The 19,112-nt window shown below is 36.4% G+C and overlaps 1 protein-coding gene across 1 annotated transcript in view; it reads right to left on the bottom strand.

Moving 5' to 3' along the window:
* LOC150103270 (zinc finger protein 236-like) overlaps window positions 1-19,112 on the bottom strand; it is a 236,553-nt gene that overhangs the window by 71,035 nt on the left and 146,406 nt on the right. The window contains exon 8 of the mRNA XM_090398431.1: window positions 2,506-2,700. Coding sequence (XP_090254557.1) covers window positions 2,506-2,700 — 195 coding nt within the window. The remainder of the gene's footprint in view (window positions 1-2,505; window positions 2,701-19,112) is intronic.

Raw genomic sequence — 19,112 nt, 5'->3', positions numbered from 1 at the left:
TGCATGTAAAGAACTTCATGAATCGGTATATATAATGCACCTTTGGCAGAGTTGCAGTCTTATTTAGTCTATCATATGCAGCTCAGTAGTGAAGTTGCTATGACATTTCAGTAAGATCCAACTAGATCCTCTGATTTTGAACCATTTGTGTAGACAGGCACAAAATCAGGGTATTCCATTCCATGTGTTTGCAAGAGCTGCTAGGACAATAGTACTTTGACACAGTGGTAGATTTCATATAAGAAAAAATGGGGAAGGAACTAAACCTTATAAATTGGTTACTCACTCTGTGTGTGTGCATGTAGATATTCTGTCAAAAAATTTAGCTATCTGATAAATGTAATTCTGGTAGTGACAGGATGGTTAATTTTCTCTCTCCATAGTCTGTTATATCTGTCACTGCATGTGTTCTTGGGCTGTTTTTTCTCTTTTATGAAGGGGGGGGGGGCTGCTACAGGGCTAGACAACACAGATAGCAAGCAGCATGTCAAGCATAATTACTATCAATCACAAAATATATTTTGTAAACTAACAGTGGTAGAATCATAGGGTTTTTCTTTACTGACTAGAGTTTCTATATCAGTAAAGGCCACACATTGACTGCTCGAGGCCTGACAGATATCCAGACAGTACTCAAACTTTCACCAGTTACTTTGTAGCACGTTCAATATGATAAGACAGCAGTGATTATTTATCAACACAGTTTAGTCACTTCTTTCACCTGCCTTTGGTGTGCAATTTTTTTATGTACCCTCACAAAATCAAAACTAGAAAGATGAAACTTTTAATTTACTTATAAATGAACAAAAACACTGAAATTGAACTTACAGCGTGGTTTTTGTAAAAAAAAAAAAAATTTTAATTTTTTTTTTTTCTTTATGGTGCTCAAAATGATTCGTGCACTTAAACACTAGTAAATTTCCTATCTCGGTCATCAATAACCTCTAAATGAAAGTAATGTTACCAGCTATAAGCTGCATTATTTACAGTCTTGCCAGTATTTCTAAAAAACAGGCAACTATTTTCAGAAATGTACACTACAAACGATGCATTGAGTTTAGGACTGTACTTTTTTGGAAGTAATTCTTTGGAAATTTTATTTTTTTCATTTTCTGATAATTGGATGGGAAAAAATGAATATTTGTATACCACATTATTAACAAATCTGCACTGGTGGGGATCATTCTTCACTTGTGCTATATCACAATTGTGACAGTGGCATAATAGAAAGAACATGAAAATCATAATCACACACCAATGAGTTATGGTAGTATAATTTATGATATCTTCTACACTTTCACTAAATTTTTTTCTGTTATAATCTTACATATCTCTGTTAAAATTAGGCACTGAATATTGTATATTGCATATTATATATATTATAATAATAGTAATATAGGATGATCATAAAGTTGTGCAATCCAGAAATAACAAATCTGTTTCAAGGTTAATTACAAGTATATGAAAAATGAAACAGCCACAAATACAGATTATAATTGGACCTTTATAACAAAAGAAGAATAGGAACCTCATTATAACATATGTTGAAAGTGGCCACTTCCTTTGTAAATGTGTGTGAAACTGTGTTAAGAATATTCCGATAAACAGCACCTTTGAGATACCCCAAAAGAAAAAAATTTAGTGATCTTGGAAGCCACAATTCTTTCAAGATGAGATAGTCACCGAAAAATTCTTGCAAAAAAATGTACAGTGCTATTCGACGTAACACTATCTTGCTGGAACAAACAGTGACGTTCACTGACATCAAGGAGTACCATGACCTGTGTGATGATGTCTTGGTAGACGGAACTGTTCACCATTGTTTCAAAGAAAATGGGTCCTGCTATATGGCAGCATGATATCGCACATCAAACTCCAATTTTTTGCAAATGCTAAACTTTTTCATGAAAAGCAAGTGGATTTTCACATGACCAAATCCTATTGTTTTGACTATTCCACATCAGTACACATCTCTATACCGCATTCTTCAATGAATTAGTGTAACCATCTGCAGAAGATTATTCATTTGCCTTTATATGGCTCCTTCAGTTCATGGATTGAGTGCACACAATACGGTTGAAGGTGTAATGATCTTGCAGCTTTCTCAGCACTGCCATATGACACTGATGACTGCACGGCAGGTTTCCTAAGGCTTTTTTTTTGGGACCACTACAGCACTCTTTATCCATTTCAAAATGGAGGACCATCCAGAGTGATTCCTATCAGCAACAGATCCAGTTTCCCAAAAACACTGCACTAATCTTGTTATCATTGACTTCTGAAGGACTGCTGTACCTGGATATTTCTTGTGAAATTCCTCGGTAACACTAACACATTCGTAAGAACGATTAGTGAAATAGTTTGTAATAATATGATGGTGACATCTGGTGGCATTAACAATTTGGAAACAATTGGTACAAATTCAAACTTTTGGTTGCACAACTTTATGATCACCCTGTAAATATATGATTCATGTATAATGCTTAGACAAAATGACTAACTTACTTGTAACGTAAACTGATTTTGTGTAAATCCAGCACCTGACAACTGTGTAAATGTTTGGGTGAAAAAATTATTTTGAGTTTGTTCAAAACTTGTTGTTTGAGTATGAAGTGCTGTTTGTTCTAAATCTGGGGTAATATGCTGCTGACTTTCAAATACTTGCTGATTTAAGCTCTGTTGTAGTTGGTGTAAATTTTCCTGAAAGATAAAAAAAAAATACATTTTTAAAATTTATTCTTGTAACTTATTAATATTTAAAATAAAAATTAAACCAGTATTGGCCAAGTTTAATATTTCTTAAAGCTATTGCCATATTACTATTAATACACATATTATTATTTGGGTAACTACAAGTCCTTAGACTCATCTATTATAATATTAATAAGTTAATTAATAAAATTAACTTATTAATATTTAAAACAAAAATTAAACCAGTATTAGCCAAGTTTAATATTTTATAATAAATTTAGTTTAATCCTTTATCCAAGTATGAGCAAACAAAGTTTGCACCTGAAAGTATCTTCAGGACTGGGATAAGGTGGTACAACACCAGGAAACTCGTTGCAAAGGTGGAGCAAGCTAACATCACTCCTATCTCAGTATCTCCTATAATGCAAAACACATCTCCTTGCAGATATGTCTAATGTTATGCATTAAGGGAAGGGCCACTACCCAGACTCGTTTCGACCTTTATTGAGGTCTCTTCAGTGGGAGCCAGGCCCAAGTGGAGATACCAGGTAGAAGCATTAGCAGGTCTTCTCCACCTTTCACTTGGGCCTGGCTCCCACTGAAGAGACCTCAATAAAGGTCGAAACGAGTCTGGGTAGTGGCCCTTCCCTTAATGCACAACATTAGACATATCCGCAAGGAGATGTGTTTTGCATTATAGGAGATACTGAGATAGGAGTGTTGGTATCTTGCTCCACCTTTGCAACGAGTTGCTCTGGTGTTGTACCACCTTACCCCAGTCCTGAAGATACTTTCAGGCGCAAACTTTGTTGTTTGCTCACACTTGGATAAAGGATTAAATTAAATTTATTATACTCTAACCAAGTGAAAAATAAACTTTCAACAAGTTTAATATTTCTTTAGAGCTATTGCCACATATTATTATTATGGGTAACTACAACGAGTCCTTAGACTCATCGAAGGAGGCCCTAAACATCATGTCAAGAACTATTCAGCATTTGCACAGTATCTATCATACTTTGCTATGAACTCATTCACAGTCATGTGAATGAGTTCATAGCAAACAGAGTCAATAAACAGACTCTGGCAGCTTATTCCACTCATCTATCACTCTCCAAGTAAAAAATCTAGTTCTCCCACCACCACACCTGTTCTGAAAAATTTCCTCTCTGTCTACACCACTCAGTCCACCAACTACAGTGAACCGCACCTGCCATCATCATCATCTACACCAACGTCATCTACTGTCCTCTACCACCACCACTAGTATTTTCACAAATAATCACAAACATCCACGTCCACAATAGGATTTGAACCCACAGCCTTTTTTGGCTGGAGAACAGATACGCTAATCACTGGGCCAACCAGATACTTTCAGTTATCTTGGATGTGAAATATCACATGAAGGAAAAAAAGATATAAAATTAAAAAATTAACTTATTAATATTTAAAACAAAAATTGAACCAGTACTGGCCAAGTTTAATAATTCTTTAGAGCTATTGCCACATATTATTATTATTATGGGTAACTACAATGAGTCTTTAGACTCATTGAGGGAGGCCCTAAACAATCATGTCAAGAACTATTCAGCATTTGCGCAGTATCTATCATACTTTGCTATGAACTCATTCACAGTCATGGCACCCACAACAGACTCTGGCAGCTTATTCCACTCATTCATCACTCTCCAACTAAAAAACCTAGTTCTCCCAACACCACGCCTGTTCTGAAAAATTTCTTCTGAATTAATCTTGCAAAAACCACTCAGTAATTTGAATGTCTCAATCATATCACCCCTTTTCTGTCTATCAACCAGTTTCTGTAACCCGAAATCTTCAACCTGTTCTTGTAAGGTTCATTCCATAGACCAGCTACCATCTTGGTAACTCGCCTCTGGATCCTCTCTACCTCTCCCCCATCACTAAGAAACCCTGGCACCCAGATCTGCACAGAGAAGTCAAAATGGGGATCTTATCAAGGCTTGATAAAGAGGAACAATAACCTGCTTGTTAAAGTATTCTTCTGTAACCAAGTGATCTGATGAACTGCTTTAGCCACTTTTGCTATGTCACATAGCAAAAGTGGCTAAAGTCTCTGGCTTCGTCAAATTCCTGGAGTATGGTTCACACCAAAATGGTATACTGCTGATAATCTTTTCACCCCAAAATGCATAACCTTACAATTTGCCACATTAAACTGATATCCATTCTCCTTGACCCAGTCTCCCAATCTATCCAAATCATAATGCAAAATTTTGACATCATGTGTATTCACTATTGCTCTACCCAACTTTGCATCATTGGCAAATAACTGAACAGTTCCTCTCAGATCGTTTCCTATATCATTAACGAACAAATTAAATAGTAGTGGTCCAAGAACAGAACCCTGCAGCACACCACTAGTCACAGGCCTTTTTTTAGACTCTACTCCTGAATAAACTACTCTCTGATATTTCTCCATCAACCACCCTCCTATCTATCTCCATGTGCTGAAGTTTACTGATTAAAAATCCATGCTGTATCCTGTCAAAGGCCTTTGCAAAATCCAGCAGTATCACTGTAAATCCATTACCCTTATCCAATTCAGCCGTCACTGTATTATAAAACGTGAGCAAGTTACCAAGGCATGATCTACCCTTCACAGAACCATGCTGTCCCCCATACATTATCCCATTTCCATCCAGCCATTCCTGTATTTTGCTCTTGACCAACTTCTTCAATACTTTGACAACGGCTCCTGATATGCTGATCAGTCGGTAATTTGCAACAGTAGTCTTGGAGCCTCCTTTATACAATGGAACTATTTTCTCCTCTTTCCACCCCCTCGGGGCTAACCCAGAGCTGAGACATAGATTAAACAATATGGTCAAGGACAATAACAATTCCTTATTCTGAAATTCAAGAGATTATATGTGCAACTTTTAGGCAGTGTTTTAAACATTTATGTATTTAGCATTTCCACATAATAAAACACATAAGAAAATACTATTTATGAATTTACCAGTATTCATGATCATTACACAAATCACAATGACCAAAAGATTATTATTATTGTTATATCACACCTCTAGGGAGTCCAATGACTCATCGAAGGAGGGCATCTACTCTACAACTCTCCTCGTCTCACTACTCCACCAACTTTCATCATCTAACACCAACGCCATCTACTGTCGACTACCACCACTAGTACTTTCACAATCACAAACATTCATGCCCACAGCGGGATTCGAACCTGCAGCCATTTGGCTGGAGACTGGAGAATGGATACGCTAACCACTTGGCCAAACAGGCCAGCACAAAGATATGTGATTAAGCTAAACTTTGATAAGTCTACCTAAGATATCAAATGATAAGGTACTAAACTTAAATTAGGAGATTAAAAGTTTTCAAAATAAGATGCTATGGTTGGAAAATGAGAAGAGATTCAAATTTTACAATATTTAAAAATTCAAATACTCAGATTCAGAGTATTTTAAAACGGCACATGCCTGAAAGCAAGTATTCTGAACTCTGTAATTTTTTATTATTTCATTCAACTATGCTGAAATATTGCACAAAAAAAAAAGACTGGTTTGTAAAGTTTAGAATACGAGTAGTTTTAACAGAGTAGTATTATATTTATATTAGAGTTCATCACCATCATCAAATTCCTGACAGGATATTATTATAGTGCTACATGAAAAAGTTAAACCATTGCTAACTTCCAAAAAGTCATTTTCCTCCAAATTAATCTGTTATCTGTCAAGACTCCAACACTATCAGATCTTATATTTTTATTTACTAATGCGCTTTTTAATACATCAATCCACCTGCATCTTGATCTTCCTCTGGGTCTTTTTCCTGCCAACCTGGCAAAGAACACTTCTTTACTCTCCCATTCTGTTTAAGTGATCATACCATCTAAGATTAGTTTTGCTAACACAATCCTGAATGCTAACAATGTCAAGTTCTTTCCTAATAACCTCATTTTTAATAGGATACTGCCACTGATGCCATCTAATCTTTCTCAGAACTCTCACATTTGTGGGCTCCAGTCTTTGATCAAGTGTTTTATTTCTATATTAGAGTTATTATATAGAGTCTGTATTTTGTTTTATTTTTCATTGCATGAGAGAAACCTAAGAAAAAATGGAGGAAGTTAATTCTAAAAAATTGGAATTTGTGCAGGAGGTCTGACTTCATGTGATATCTGTCACATTTGGAGTTTTTCCACCATATGAAGTACAAAGAAAGTAGCAAAGATGATATCAAATTTATTTGTAAGAAGTGATAAGAAATAGCTATATTAAAGTAGATATTACAAATAGTAACAATTAAGATTAACTGTAGTAGTCAACCTCCTCTTCACCCCACCCAAGTTAGCTGAGTACAAACTTAAGAGGAGAGAAATTCACTAAATTCAGATTAATTTGTAGCATATTAAGTTAAGTAATCATGGAAACTATTTAAATGAAAAGAATTAATTGAAACTAGGAGATACAATCGCTAAATTACTTAGAGAACTTAGAGTTTTGATAGAAAGTAATTTAGTACAGGATAAGCATTCTGGAATTCAAAACAACAGGTGAAAATAGCTGACTTTTGGTGAATAAATCCAATGAGATAAGCAGAATGCTTTGCTTGACTATGTATGAGATATAGATTTCACTTTAAGTGTTGGCATTAATAGTAAGTAAAGGGATAGGAAGAGAATATTTTATATTAAGATGCACCTGACTGTTTGCTTGGAGATAGAGTAAGCAATCTAAATAAAGCCACATATAAGGAAAATTCAGAAATTCTAAAGTGCTTTGTACTAGTGGGAATGAATGATTTTTTGACACTCATATAACCTGCTATGTCAAAAGTTAAAGTTTATTTCATTTATTATTATCATCACATCCTCCATGAAGTCAGCAGATTCATCGTGAGAAGTTTACACAACTGACTACATTATTTATCACTGAACCTTAAAGTCCTTAACACTCTGCATTCACAACATATTCTGGTAATGTGTTCCATTCACTTATAATTCTCCATTAAAAAAATCTACTCCTATACCCTTCTCTGCCACACAGTTACACAACTTCCAGGTGTAGCTTCTGGTTCCTCCCCTGTCATCATCTACTATTTTTATAACCCCTCTGTATTAATCCAATTAAATCATCTCACTTCTTTTCCACATATCCACTAAACTCTGTAATTTACATTTCATTAACCTCTCTCTCTCTCTCTATAGCCAACAATTCAGGGTCCTGATATTGCTTTAGTCACTTGTCTATGGAACATCTCCAATATTTCCACATCACAGTGAAAACTAAGTGACCAAATATAAGCACAGCGGTCCAAGTGTGGTCTGACCAGTGCGTTATACAGTGTCACAATCATCTCCTTATCGCTACATGTCAGTGTATTCCTTATCATAGTGGCAACGAGAGGTGCAGGTCTGTGCAACACTTGAATGTGCTCTCTAAACTTCAGTGTATTATAAACTATTACTTCTAGATCTCGAATCTCATCCACTTCCTACAGCAATGTCCCATTAATATAGTTATACAGCCATATATCTCTGCATCCAAAATGCAGCACCACTTGTTTGTCCAAGCTAAAAGTGTATTTAAATCTTCCTGAAGGGAATTAACATAAGCAATGCTTCTTATAATTCCTCCTAACTTTGCATCATCAGCAAACAACTGAAGATGCCCAGTCAATCCACCCGAAATATCATCAACAAATACAGCAGGGGTCCAAGAAGAGAATGTTGAGACACACTACTGGTTACCCTCCTTTTTTTGAGACACTGCTATATCATACACAGCCTTCTGCTATCATTCAGAAAGCCAATATCTGATCCATCTAATCAATATACTATAAACTCCATCCTCTGCAGCTTGTACACCAACCAATCACATGGTAAACTATCAAATGCTTTTGCAAAGTCCCTGAATATTACTGAATATGAATCTCCTTTATGTTAAAATGCAATTAGATTACTAAAACAAGACCTACTCATGCTGACCATCAAAGGAATCCTATGTCCATGAATTCAATCCCATATTCTATTCCTACCCAACCTCTCCAATACCATCACTAAAACTGGATATATATATATATATATAGACTGGTTTATAATTGGAAACTTCTGTCCTAGAACCATGCTTGTGGAGTGGTACTATTTTGCTTTCTTTTCACTCCTTAGGAACCTTTCTCACTAACTGTGAACATTCCTTAAAATACACAGTGATATGTTATCCATTCCCACAATCTTAATAACATCTAATCCAATCAGCACCTGATATGCTTCTAATTCATCTAATATTTGTTTGTTTTCTACACATTGCACAGTACAATTTACACTAGTATGATATACACTGACGAAGTGCTCATTAAATAATTCCACTATATCTTTTGCAATATCACTTTGCTACCATAATTATCTGCTAGGGTCAACTTGTCAAAATTGTTCTTCCTCTTGCTTGCCATATAGCAGAAGAATTCCCTTGAATTATCCCTGGTCTGATCAGCCAATCTTCTTTCATGCTGCACTATTTTTCTTTCTTAACCATGCTTGACACCTTCCTAGTCTGCACCATATACCCTCATGTATCTGATTGCCACAACTGTTTAAACATAATGTCTTCTTTTTAAACATTGCTTGCTTGATTTCACTATTCATCCATTTCTCTCCTACTCTACTCATTTGTTTAACTCTTGGTGTGTAGTTATAGATTGCTTGTGTCAGATACTGCCTTACTCATTCCAATACTCTGTCAGCATCTTTATGCCACAACTCAAACACCCAAATGTGGCGTCTGCACACCACGGCACTTGATCGCACGAAGGAAGACTTGCTTTCGAATCTAGTTGGCGACTAGAGGAAATTTTTGGCCAGCCTGCTGGCTGAGCGGTTAGCATATCCGCTCTCTAACCAAAAGGCTGCGGGTTTGAATCCTGCCATAGGCATAGATGTTTGTGATTGTTTTTAGAAATACTAGTGGCGGTGGTGGTCGGCGGTAGATGGCATTGGTGTAGTTGAGGTCAGTTGGTAGATTGAGTGGCGGAGGTAGAGTTGTGGAGCAGGTGTCCTCCCTAGATGATCTTTGGACTCCCTGGAGATGTCTAATAATAATAACTCATCAAATGGTGTGACTTACTAAGAAGCTCCTACTCGCTATCATTACTTTAGGCATCGAGAACAGTTTCCTTGTGTGCATCATCAAAGTCATCTACCCAAATAGATTCATCTTCTTTCCCATTATTTCAAGCAAAAAGTACCAGTAATTTACAAGATACGTAGAGCAGCTATGAAGAGGTACATATGATTGGTGCAGTATTAACAAAAGATCACGCAAACCAATGACAAATTAGCATTTCAACAGTTGAGTTGAAATGCTAATTCTCTTCAACCAAATTCCATACTATCTGAAACACATTCACTATATATTTCTTAGTTTTAACACGTTCATGACGGGGTGGTGCGATTTATTAGTTAGTGCCATTTTTATCCCAGTTGTCTCTAATTGCACTATTTGTTGAGAAATATAATGATTCCATGCATTAATGATAGAGAGCCAAAAATTGCCACATACCCCCCCCCCCCCCCCCCCCCCCCCCCGAAGACCTTTCATGTACTCCCGGGGGTACGGGTACCACACTTTGAGAAACACTAATCTACATCAACATCTACTGTCCACCACCACCACTAGTATTTTCACAGACAATCACAAACACCATGCCCACATTAGGATTCGAATCTGCAGCCTTTTTTAGCTGGAGAACAGATACGCTAACCACTGGGCCAACCAGATACTTTCAGTTATGAAATATTTCAGTTATACTTTCAGATGTGAAATATCATATGCAGGAGAAAAAGGCATAAAATTAAAAACTTTTTACAGATTAGGCCTGATAAATAGATCACTCAATCCAAATATTATTATTATCATCATCAACATTTGACTTCCATGGAGTCAGAGATTCATCATGGGAGGTAATCACTATTGCACACAATGCTCATCCAACCGCGTCTTAAATTGATTCAATGTGTCCACATCCACAACACACTCAGGCAATGCATTCCACTCAACAACCACCCTCCATGCAAAGAACCTGCTTCTCATTCCTTTCTCACACCCTCCTTATACAGTTTCCAGCAATAGCCTCTTGTTCTACTCCCCTCTCCCATTCTATGAAAAATCTCTTCCATGTCTACCTGATAACAACCCCCTGACCAGCTTATATGTCTCAATCATATCCTCCCTCTTCCTCCTATTCACGAGGCTATTAGATATACTATTCTGTCAATTTCAACTTCACAGCACAAAGAATCAAAATCTTCATATGTACTACCATTTTCAATTTTAACTCCTTGCAGATACAATTCCTTTGTTATCATTTCAGTACTTCGCTCCTCTTTTCATCTTCCTATCCTTCCAGAAAATTGTATATATCCTTCAATTTCTATTCTCACAGTACATCATCTTAGACAACCAAGTTCCACTTACACTAATTATCTTTGGGCATACTGACTCAATCAATGCAATAAGCTCAGCTCTGTCACATTTCTAACACTCCTAACATTAGTATACAAACATAACAATCCCACTCTTTGAGGCTGTTCTAAAAACATCATTACTCCCTACTCTAGCTGCTACACTACACCTCTCTCTCTTTGGTCTAATCACTCCTGCTTTCCCTGATTGCTATTCATATCCATCTTATATCCACTTTCATTAATTCCATCACTATGTCCTGCCATAATTACATCTTTAACCTTGTATCCATCTTCTTCCTGTCCTTCCACAACCTGCTTCATAATCTCACTCTGATCATTGGCTACACTAATTCATCTTGATTTTGTGCTTCCTCAGCAAACAACAGTTTCTCTAATTGTGTAACACCATACCCCATTCAAATGCAATCCAGCAACCTTAAGTCATTCCAACCTCTCTTCAAACTTACACCGTAGATTCAAAAACTGAACACTTTGCCTGGTATAACTCGGCTATCTTGCCATTTATCATCTCTGCTCTCTTCTCAATTCACTATTATCATATCTGGGCTATATGCTGCCCCAAACAACAACATTATCCTTTGCCCCTCATAAAAACGTCCTCAAATCCCTATCCACATTCCTTTTTTCACCACCAGTCATTTGAGCTTGCAGCTACCACCTATTCTGATGCCTTTGGTTTATTTCTATGCAAAGGATCAATTTTGTTTCAATGTTCCACCTGGAAAACACATTTTATGTCCTTTGTTATTTATCACACCTCTAATGACTGAATCCCTGTAAGAGTATCCTTTGACTGTCTTCATATTACTGATGTCCTCCTCCTCATTCATCATTTTCATCAACTCTTTTATTAATTTATATTAATGAAATTAACCTTTTTAATAACCATGCTTAGTAATGGCATCCATCAAAATACTGGTGGATTTGTTCAGCTGAACTATAAAATATGATAAGATAATACTATAAAATATGTAATGCTTTTAAAGAGTTTAGAAATGAACTAAAGGAATTTTATGGCTTTGGGAACGAAGGGGAGGTTTCCAGTAATATTAGAGAGGTGTTGCATTAACAGGAGAGGAAAAGTCAATAAAGTATACTTTGAATGACATTACATTTTTATATGTAATGAATGAAGCTTAAGAAGAAGCTCATTTGGCTTGAATTATTAACGGGATAAATTTAGCTGCCTATTTTGAGGAGTTCTGAGTCATGGCTTAATGAGGAGGTTCTTGATATCAAAGTGCAAAACAGTAATTATAATATTGTGAAAAGAGATTAAATAGGAAAAACAAGGAGGAGGGGATTATTATTATTACTTATCAGGGAAGATTTAGACTATTAGATCAAATGAATTCCTAGTTTCGTGTTAGGTGTTAAAGACAGCATGATACTTAATAATCATCAAGTCTGTAGAGTTGAGGATGGGAGCATGTTATTGTAGTGGAGAAAACAGTGATAACATTATATATATATATATATATATGTACTAGGGGGCTCTGCCCCCTGATGCCTAAGGTGTCCAAACCCTCCCGTGTTCCGGACTGGTAGGCCGGTTCTCCTTGAATTCCGATGATTCGACACTCAGGGTAGCCCCTGAGTTTCAAAACGTTTCAAATAACTTGACAAGAACGTTACAAAAAATGTTTCATAAAAATGTTACAGCCTACATCCATTTTAAGCCGACGTCATATCCGTTTCCAATTTCAGCTTATCAGTTTATAGTATAGAGTAGATTATATATATATAATATTATAATGATGGAGGATTTAACATAAATACTGAGTGGGAGAAGAAACAACTGATAATACAACGGGTAATAAATTTTGGAGTAACTGAGATAGTTACTGAACTATCTCAACACTAAATACGAGGTTGTTGGAAGATTTTCACTTCGTTATGCTATAAATTAAAGATACCAAGAAATTATATACTTGGTTTAATCCTTTATCCAAGTATAAGCAAATACATTTGTGTCTGAACTATTTTCAGGACTGGGGCAACTTGTATATAGAAGCTTATAACTTCATATTACTTGTCGTAGTATCCATAATGCAAAGCACATATCCTTACAGGTATGTATAATGCTATATATTATGGGAAGGGTCAACAAATAGTTCAGGTGCAAACTTGTTTGCGTACACTTTGATAAAGGATTAAATCAAGTATATAATTTCTTGGTATCTTTAATTTATAGAATAACCAAGTGAAAAAACTTCCAACATCTATTCTCTAATCCGGAGTATTTTAATAATAAGGTGTGACACCTTTAGGCAACCTTTAGTGAAAGGTTGTGACCTTTCCCATAATGCATAGCATTATACATAAAAACGTTACATTTTTTTGTACATGGATATGTGCTTTGAATTATGGAATACTAAAGTAAGTAATGTGAAGTTATAAGCCCAGAAAATAGTCAGGGCTTATAACTTCATATTCAGGCACACACTTGTTTGCTTACACTTGGATAAAGGATTAAACCAAGTATATAATTTCTTGGTATATTTAATTTATTTAATAACAGGCTAATCATCTTGAATGGCAGGCAGTTTCAAGTAGAGTGATGTGGACAAATATCAGTATGGGGAACTGGATAATAAGACTTATTTGTGCCTATGGTCCCACAGAAAGTTCTACTAAGGTAGGAGTGGAGGAATTTTTCGAGGCTTTAGAGAAAGCAACTGACACAATGAAAAAGGAAAAGTTGGTCCTTGTTAGGGATCTAAATAGCAGAGTAGGAAATTATTGTCAGACATACAAAAATATTTTGGAAAAATTTGGAGAAAAGAGCAAAGCTAATAATAATGGCAAATACCTTTTGGATTTCTGATTGGCCGTGGACTAGTTATTACTAACATCATGTTCCAACATAGAAATGTGCACAAATTCACATGGAGAGAAGAGGCAAGGAATAATAAAAGTCTCATTGACTATGTTATTGTTGATAGTGATGTTTTCTCCCTGGTGCAGGACACCAGAGTGTATAGAGGATTTGAAATTGGAAGTGATCACTATTTAGTCTTGAGCAGGATAAACTTGAAATTCATATTGAAAAGAATGACATGTAAGAAAGTTTTAAAGCGAATAACAGTTGAGCAGCTCTCAGATGTGAACTGTAAACTAAAATACACAACGATTATTGAAGAAAAAATGAAAAAGTTTGAGAACAGGAACCAAACCTTAGAGATTCAGTGGCAAACTCTGGTTTAGGCCTTTTCCAATCGAAGGGCACAACATACCGTCGTTCTTCCAATTGTACTACGGAGGCTCTTATAGGTGGATTGATATGTAAAAAGTGCCTTAGAAGACAGAAATATAAGATCTAATAATGTTGGAGTCTTGACAGATAAGAGATTGATTTGGAGGAAAATTGTTGATAGGAAGTTAGTGATAATGTAAGTTTTTCATGTAGTATTATCATAATATTCTGTGCACCCCTTGAAGGTACATATCAGGAATATGATGATGATGATCTCTTGTCAAAATTTTCCTCCAAATTAGTCTATTACTTGTGATAAATCCAATATTGTCATATCTAACATTTCATGATTCTAAGAAACTTTTAACTGAATCAATCTATCTAGACCATGGTCTTTCTCTAGGTCTCTTTCCTGCTTTAAAAATGAAAAAAAACTGGGTCTCTTTCCTGCATCTTAAAATCAAACACCTGATTATGCTAATCTTAAAGCTGAGGTATCACTAATACAGTGATACCTCGGCTAATGAGCGACTCTGCTAATGAATTTTTTGCTAACGACAATTTTTTTCGCTGTTTTTTGGACTCAGCTAACGAATGTTTTAATGGATGCATGTGCTAATATAAAGCAGCAAACATGAACGGTTGGGCCATTCCAAGAGCTTATCATTTCCATCTGTATGTGTGTGACAAAGAAATGAGCTGACCACATCACATAGGAGGAGACCCACCAACCCAACTGGGTTGTTTACATTCGAGACAGCAAGAAGTGAGACGTCCCATACCAGTGTCAGTACAGTGCATGCTCTGTGTAGCTGTGAAATGAACAAATGAAACCAACAAAGCTGAAACGAACGGACTTTGTGCCTTGGTTGAAGACAAGTGTCTGAATCACTTTAAAAACATTCTGAAAAAAAAAGAGAAGTTCAATCAACTTTGGACAGATTTTTGACTTCTCCTTTAGCAAAGAGACAGAGGCCAGCTACTGAAGAAGAGGAGACTTACCTTGAATAAACTTTGAAAATTTGGAAGAATAGTAAAAAACGGTGTGTACATATTTTCAGTTTAATAAAGTGTATATAATAGCGTAAAGATCGTCAGTTTTTCATTCCACTTTCCATTCTCCTTCATCTAATTGGGTAGCTGTTCATCTCAGCCTTTGGTGAGTTTTGCCCTTTTATAGTGTGCTTTTTACTATTTTATAAAACTTATCTTTAAATAGTAGGTAGCATCCAGAACGAATTAAACGATTTTCTATAGAAACCCATGGGAAATCACGTTTCGGCTAACGAATGTGATTCCGGAACGAATTATCTTCGTTAGCCGAGGTACCACTGTAATGTCAAGTTCCTTTCTATTATTTCAGAACTGAAAAAGAAAGAAGCAGGTGATTCGAAAGAATAATGAAGACCAACTGAACAAACAAGAAAAACAAGTAAAGGAGAAAATAATGTCTTTCCTCAATAATCAGAGGAGTATTTAACGAAAGTATGACAAAATCGTGTTTCCTGGGTGCAAAAATTCACGATATTAGCCATGCCATCCAGATGCAAAAAGGTAAGTCGAAGGAAATGATTGTCTTGATTGGTACCAATGATTTGAGAGGTGAGAAGTATTCTATGAGGGGAGGATGTAAAGGAGTTGTTAGAAGAGGCAAAACTGAAGAGCGAGAAGGTGAGGACTGTAAGTCTCCAACCACGCTATGATAGAGATGAACTGAGGAGGAGGGCATTAATAGCCAATGAGTCTATACATAGATTGTGCAAAATAAACGATGTAGAATTTGTGAATTTCTGGTCTCTGTTTGACAGAGAGAAGGATTTGTACAATGCGGATGGATTACATCTGAATAGTTTTGGTGTTAGATGTCTGGAGAGAGCTTAGTTCACCAAGCATACTGATGTGCAAATTCAGAGAAACTTAAGCAATTAGGGTGGAAGCAAGCGAGTTTGTGTGAAGGCAAACATGAAGTGAGTGTGAGAATGATCAATTGAAGAATCTAATCTCTCAAGCAAAAATACTGAATAGGTTTAGTCAATTCAGAAAGTAAAGGTGTGTGTGTGGGGAATAAAGGGATATTGTCATTTTTATATACTAATGCCAGAAGTATCAGGAACAAGAGGGACGAGTTTTTGGCACTGACTAGTGCAACCTTGCCAAAAGTTATAGGCATTAGTGAGATTTGGCTAACAGCAGATGTAGTTACAGCAATTGAATGTGAAGAGTTTAGTATTTTCAGGGAAGATAGAGAAGATAGGATGAGAGAAGGAGTACTATTGATGATAGCAGATGAATTGCAACCAAAAAGAATAGGAGACAGGTGGGAGGGTGGCTGTTCATTTGAAGCAATCTTGTGTGAGATTAAGACCAATAAGACAAAATATACAGTTGCTATAGGCCAGGGAATTCCACAGATGATCTGGAAGACATGCATCACCAAATTACTACAATGAGTACAGGTCGAGTGATTATTATGGGGGACTTCAACTATGGAGATATAGACTGGAACGAAGAAAGATCACATGTCAGAAAGGAAATAGAATTTATACACCTGCTGAAAGATGAATACTTAAGGCAGCATGTGATGGAGGGGACTAAGGATGGGAGAGTGTTGGATCTGGTCATAGGATCAGAAGAGCTATCCATAACCAAGTTGACAACATTACCTCCAATTGGTGAAAGTGACCATGCAGTCTTGACTTGGGAAATTGTAAAACATGAGGAATGTATCATCAAGAAGGGGTATTTGTGGAATTACAAGGCAGGTGATTATGACATATTTAGGAAGAAGCTTAAATCTGTACCATGGCATAAAACACTATAGAGTAAGGATAGGGTCATATAGAGGAAGCAGTATTAAATTGTATAACTCGAGTAAGGAGGATTTATCGGGTAGGAATTAGATGGATGATTAATATCATTAAGCACAAGGTGCAGAAGAAGAAAAGGCTGTGGAAGGTATATAAAGAGAAAGGTAACCGGCAAACTCATGAACAGTACGAGGCTCAGGCAAGAAAGGTGACCAGCATGGCAAGGAAGGCAAAATCAGATTATGAGAAGAATTTAGCTGAGCAGATCAAAGGAAATCCCAATGAGTTCTTTCGTTATAGGACAAGTAAGAGAAAGAATGACTGATTATGGAAGATTAACCTTAATGGTCACGAGGAGACAGAAGCAGATAAAATAGTTGAGTTACTGAGTGACCACTTTGCAAGCATATATCTTCCTAGTAAGGTTACTGCTTTAACCTATGCGACAGACACTAACGTGGGAATAGAGGTGGATGAATTGGAGGTCCTTTCAATATTGCAGAATCTCAATGTAAACACAGCTGCAGGATTAGATCGGATATCAGCTAGGGTTTTGCAAGAATGTGCAAGAGAACTGGAAATGCCTTTGACTAAGCTGTTTAATTTAAGTCTCAGCTCTGGTAGAGTTCTAAGGGAGTGGGGAAAGAGAACAAAATTATTCCTTTGTATAAGGGAGGTTCTAAGACTACAGTAGCAAATTATAGACCAATCAGTATCTCAGACATAGTGGTAAAAGTATTAGAACAATTGGTAAAAAAGAGAATTCAAGAATGGAGAGATAAAAATATGATACCGTATGAGGGTCAACATGGCTTTGTGAAGGATCGGTCATGCCTTAGTAATTTACTAACTTTTTATAATAGAGTAATACCTGAGTTGGATAAAGGAAATGGCTGACGATGATTTTGCTAGATTTAAAGTCATTTGACAGAATACCACATGAAACACTGTTACTCAAATTAGAAGAAATGGCTATGACACTGGTTAAGTGGATAAGAGGGTAGCTACCTGGACAGATATCAGTGGTATATGGAGAGGCAGAATCGAGACAAAAGCAGGTGACTAGTGGTGTGAAGGTTCAGTGCTGGAACCATTGCTGTTTAATTTATACATAAATGATATAGGAAATAACCTGAAAGGAAATATTCAGTTGTTTGCTGATGATGATAGGAAATTACATTAATCAAGTTAATGTGGAGAGCTTGCAGAATGATTTAAATAAACTGTCAGTATGGACAAAAGTTAATGGGTGTTAGTTTAATGTTGAGAAATGTAAAACTATGCACTTTGGGATAAATAGATTACAAGCTGTTTATCACATCGATGGCATGTACTCCAGGAAATAGACGAAGCTAGAGATTTAGGAGTAGTGGTAGACAGAAAGTTAAAGTTTAGAGGACATATTGCTAAGGTAGCACATAAGATTACTTGGCTAGTGAAGAACACATTAACACGTAGCGATAAGGAAGTTGTAATTCCTCTTTATAAGGTGTTGATACGTCCACATTAAGTCTGGTCCCCTGGGTTTTTCAGGGATGTGGAAGTGGTGGAGAGGATTCAGAGGTGAGTGACCAAGATGGTGAGTGGCGTGGAATGTACCCTATGAGGATAGATTGAAGGTGTGTGGATTGCAGAAGTTGGCTGATAGGAGAAAAAGAGGGATATGAGAGAAATATTTAAGTTGCTTAAAGGGTTATATAGGATAGATGCAAGGGAAATGTTTCAGCATTTAGCTAGAGGGACCAGAAAAGGAGTCATCCCTGGAAGTTGAATAAAGATATGGTCAGTATGGGTGTGAGGACTAGATTTTTTTTTTTGCTTGGAGAGTGATGAATGAGTGGAATGGGTTGCCAGAGTCAGTTGTGAATGCTTTGTCTGTTAATGGGTTCAAGGAGAGGTACGATAGATTGTGTTTCCTGAAATG

This window comes from Typopeltis vanoorti, chromosome 9 (genome assembly GCF_054136105.1).
Source record: "Typopeltis vanoorti isolate ZY-2024b chromosome 9, IOZ_Tvanoo_1.0, whole genome shotgun sequence".
Taxonomy (NCBI): Eukaryota; Metazoa; Arthropoda; class Arachnida; order Uropygi; family Thelyphonidae; genus Typopeltis; species Typopeltis vanoorti.
The sequence above is the reverse complement of the archived record's forward strand: the minus strand, read 5'-3'. Positions and strand labels throughout refer to the sequence as shown.